Source organism: Marmota flaviventris, chromosome 7 (genome assembly GCF_047511675.1).
Source record: "Marmota flaviventris isolate mMarFla1 chromosome 7, mMarFla1.hap1, whole genome shotgun sequence".
Classification (NCBI taxonomy): domain Eukaryota; kingdom Metazoa; phylum Chordata; class Mammalia; order Rodentia; family Sciuridae; genus Marmota; species Marmota flaviventris.
In genome coordinates, this window is record NC_092504.1 from 4938463 (window position 1) to 4942977 (window position 4515).

Genomic DNA, 4515 nt, shown 5'->3' on the forward strand with positions numbered 1-4515 from the left:
AGGAATGTAACACTGGGCTGTGATATGGTCCTAACCAAAGCTTCAGTACATCCAACAGGAGTTCCGAAGCAGAGATGATTTATATTGCCACAAACTGGGAGTAGAAGAGGACCCTCTCTGGATGTGGACCACCCACAGGAGCAGGGGTACAGCTAGCTAAAGCAGCTAGGGGAGTAAGTCCTTCACTTCCCAAGGGGGTGTGGCTCATCATCACATTGTACATTGATTCCCCCCCCCCACTGTAATTTTATTTTATCATTATATTCTCAGTGCAAAGACTAGAAAAGAATGTTATGATTTGAAAGACTAAAGTCATTTGGTTTCTTAGAAGGCAGGGCCTGGACTACAGGATTACATGAGGTTCCTTCCTACACCAAGAGCTACCCATGTTTTTTTCCCTTTATCCTGCTCCTTAAAGAGCACACAGAGTTGAAGCTTCCTTTCACAACAGCTTAAGACCACAGGATGTCACCCCCACTCAGGAACAAGGACAGTAAAGGAAAAAAACTTAAATTTTAAAGAACGAAAATTTCTTAATAACTTTCTAGATATTCTGTCTTTTCAAGCAAATGAATACTTTTATTAACATGGTAAGTTTGTTTACTTTTTTAAACATGGTAGGGTTTTGACCTCAAATACTTGGCAGGCCTGCTATTCAAATAAACTTATAGCTGGACAACATACGAACCTTGAAGATGCCTCTTCCCTGTCCAGTTTAAGAGTTCAATGCAGACAGTTCCAGGCTTCCCTTCCCAGCCCCTGAAGGGTCTTTGCAAATATCTTTCATTTTATGTCCAGTATCCCCTAAAATACATACGGGTGTCACATCAACCCATATAGAACACCAAGATCTCACCTCCTACTCTAGGTTCCATGGCAAATAGAGCTGAGTTAGGTTGTCCAAACAAACCCACGAGACAGGTTACATCCGATAGTGTACCACATAAAATTTAAATTTTGAACAAAATACATCTCTCCGCCTTTGGTCTCACACAGAAATTAAAGTCCCCCAATACGAACAATACCATCCTCCACCCGTTCTCCAGACTCATCAGTCCTAGCCAGGTCAGGCCCATCCGCATTCCCAGTCCAAGTCTGGCCCCTTCCTCAGCAGCTGCTGCATGGAGTGGTCTTCGGAGTCCACGCAGCTCCTTGGGCACCTCCAGAGCTGGAGAACACTGAGTATGTGTTGCACAGACCCAAAGTTCCAGGGAGCTATCAGGTCACACTAGAAAGAGCAAAGCACCTCAAAATTCAGAAATAACAACCAAACCCAGGAACAAATGTGACTGCCGCAAGAGCTCACAATCTAGGCCCTAATTCCTGTATGTGAGAGCTTTTTCCAAACAAAAGTTACTTCCCCAAACAAAAACATTTAACAATCAAAACTCATATTGAGGTCATCAACCCCCGACCACAGCAGAAACGTAGTGTAGGTGAGGACAGAGTGTAGACAGAGAAAAAGGGAAAACAAGAGGCTCTCTGGTTTCAGCTTCTCCAGGGTGTCACCAATCTCCATCACTGGACCAGGACCCGCTGCGGAAACCTAGGGCACAAACGGGAGACACGCATCAGAGAGGTCAACGCGGAGGGGACGCAAAGCCCACCACGCAGGTCGCCTCTCTCGGGAAGCCGCCTGACTCATCCCGGCCTTCCAGCAAAATCTGGGACCGTCCAGCGGCTGCCGAGGGCCACCGTTTCCACGCCCCGCGGCTGCACGCCTCCCGGTGCCGCAGGTCCTTTATTTCGCAGTCGCTCCCGCGGGTGCGACCTGGGCGGACACCGAGCCGGCCTCCCGCGCAGCAGCGCCCCTCCGTCCCCGGCCGCGCGGCCCCCGCGCCCACGTGGCCGCGCCCGCTCACCGCCGTCACGCCGACTCGCCCTTCTCTATCCGCCGCACCAGCGCCACCAGCATCTCTGCCATCTTGGCCAGCTCCTTGGCCTTCTCCTCCGCCTTCTCGCAGCGCGGGGCCGCCCGGGGCGCCGCGCCGCCGTCCGCGCCCTGCAGGTGGTTCAGCGCGCTCTCCTCCGAGGCCTCCACCTGCGTCTTGATCTGGATGAGCATATTGTCCATCTCCCACAGCTTGCCGCGGTTGCGCGCGTGCGCCCGGCCGCGCTCGCGGGTCAGCGCCGCGATGTCCTCGCGCATCTCGTTGATGACCGGCAGCAGGAACTGCTCGAAGTCCTCCTCGGGCTCCAGCACCTCCACCTCCTCGGGCTCGGCCAGCTCCACCACGTCCAGGGGCCGCATCTCGCGCTCGGGCCGCGCTGCCGACGTCTGCGGGGGCAAGGTGGACGCTCGCGGCGCTCAGCCACGCAGCCGCAGGGCGGTCTGTGTAACTTTCGCCCTTTTAAAACTTTTCCCCTCAGAGCAGCCACGGAAACGGCGACTGGAGAGCGAGAGGCGACGAACAAAATGGAGTCCTGGCCGTCAACCAGCGCTCTGCGCGTTGCGGCCCCTTTCACGACTCGGCCACGCCTCGCTTTACGGTCACGCTGTAAAGCGCGGCCGCGCGCTAGTCGACGCGCGCGCGCACGAGACCCCTGTCCCGCGTGCGTCACCCCGAGCTCCGCCCCGTTTTGCCCAGGTTTGTGGGCGTGGGCTTCTGTCGCGTTCGCCTCCCGTGGCGGTTCCCTGGCACGGAAGTTTACGTGGAAAAGGAGGTTTTCCCGCGCTGGATGCGGAGAAGGCGGGGGCCCAATGCCGACGAAGACTGTAGCACCTCCCGCGACGCTCGGAGCCCTTCCTCTTGGACTCGACCATTGAAGCGCGCCTCCGTCTCCGCGCGTCGGGGGTCTTTTCTCCACGCAGACCCCGCACCCCGGGGCCCGCGCATCCCCGCGCCAACTGGCCAGCGGCGCCAGTCTCCAGCGCAGGGCGCCGCGGCCTTCGCTCAACACAGAACGACGTGCAAACTGTGACTTAACTGGTGTTTTGACCCAAGTCCCCCCCCCCCCCCCCAAGGGATCTCCAGTTGACAGATAAAAAGTCACAGTTGGGGACTAAGATAAAAATCATGAAAGTACTTTGTAGACACCAAGCATACACATGTGTAAAGTGCATCTCTTTTATTTAGGCCTTTGTCAGATTTGGTTTTGTTTTTGTTTTGAGCGGGGGTGGGGTCCTGGGCTTTGAATCCAAGAGTGCAAAGATGCTTTATCACTGAGCTACATCCCAGCTTTTTATTTTTATTTATTTTTGCAGTTCGAGACAGGGTCTTGCTGAGGGCTTGAGTTGCTGAGGCTGGTGGGGAACTTGCTATCCTCCTGCCTCAGCCTCCGAGTCACTGGGATTACAGGCGGTTGCCACCGTGCCTGGCCTCGATTCTTTATATTTTGGTTGCTCCTCTTGTAAAATTCCAGGTTTTGGGGCTTTCTTGATATATCAGAAGCACCTATCTCAAATTTTTCTTAAGTAAGAATTAATGGCCCAGATGACAATGAGATTCCATTACACACTTATTAGCATAGTTAAGATGCAGAATATTAACAATACCCAATGCTGGTGAGGATGTGGCTCAACAGAAACTCTTGTTCCTTGCTGGTAGGAGTGCAAAATGGCACAACCACCCTGAAAGACAGTGTGGTAGTTTATTATTATCATTTTGTAGTGCTGGGAATTGAACCCAGAGACTGATGCAAGTTTGGAAAGTGCTCTTGGCAATGTGCTCATTGAGCTACATCCCCAGTCCTGGTAGTTAATTTTTAAAACTAAAGAAACTCTTAACTATGTGATTCTGCAATCACACTCTGATATTTATTCAACTGGGTTCAACCTGTTTGTTCTCACAAAAACTTGTGCATAGATGTTTATGTCAGCTTTATTCCTAACTGCCCAAACTCAGTAGCAAGTGGCCTTCAACAGGTGAATGGATAAACTATATCCCAGATAAATGGAATATAATTCAGTCCTAAAAGAAAACAGGCTATCAAGTCCTGAATGACATTGAGGAAACCTTGCGTGCATCTTACTAAGTAAAAGCCAATCTCTACAGCTACTACATGATTCTGATACTTCCGGTTTTCTGTGATGAGTCCTGCTTCCCCACATGTTGAAGTTTGAACATTAGAGAAGCGCGCTGGGGCAAACTTACGAAGCAGGGTTTATTTAAAACGGGGGAACATAGGGTTGGGGCTGGGGCTCAGCGGTAGAGCACTGGTTTAGCACGGTGAGGCCCTGGGTTTGATCCTCAGCATCACATAAAAATAAATAAAGGTATTGTGTCCAACTACTCTTAAAAAATAAATGTTTAAAAAAGGGGGGGGGCTAACATAGACCTAAACCGTGAGGGAGAAGGGGGCCATAGCTGGGATCCTGGTATCCCAAGAAGCAAGGTGTTCTGCCCTTTTTATGAGTCCTAGGCTTCCTTTGTTCTCCTGCCTTTCTCCCACTTATCTTTCTTTTTCCTGCTTACGTGACAAGGCCCAGGAAATGCTCGGTGGGAGGGCCAGAAAGTGGAAAACAGGTGGGCCAAGGGGGAAGGGCAGGGTGGAGTAGAGAGGGACCCTTTAACA

At 51.8% G+C, this 4515-nt stretch overlaps 1 protein-coding gene across 1 annotated transcript; it reads right to left on the reverse strand.

The window, feature by feature from the left end:
- Window positions 1-558: 558 nt before the first annotated feature.
- On the reverse strand, window positions 559-2440 carry Mrfap1 (Morf4 family associated protein 1). Its single transcript, XM_027939722.3, has 2 exons — window positions 1863-2440; window positions 559-1546 (listed from the first exon to the last, which is right to left on the reverse strand). Exon 1 carries the CDS (start codon window positions 2249-2251, stop codon window positions 1868-1870), a length of 384 nt encoding a protein of 127 aa, XP_027795523.1. The 5' UTR covers window positions 2252-2440; the 3' UTR covers window positions 559-1546; window positions 1863-1867.
- Window positions 2441-4515: the final 2075 nt, after the last annotated feature.

What these genes read in the sequence shown, in the direction of transcription:
- Mrfap1 (XM_027939722.3), bottom strand. Translation starts at nt 2,251, where the DNA reads ATGCGGCCCCTGGACGTGGTGGAGCTGGCCGAGCCCGAGGAGGTGGAG.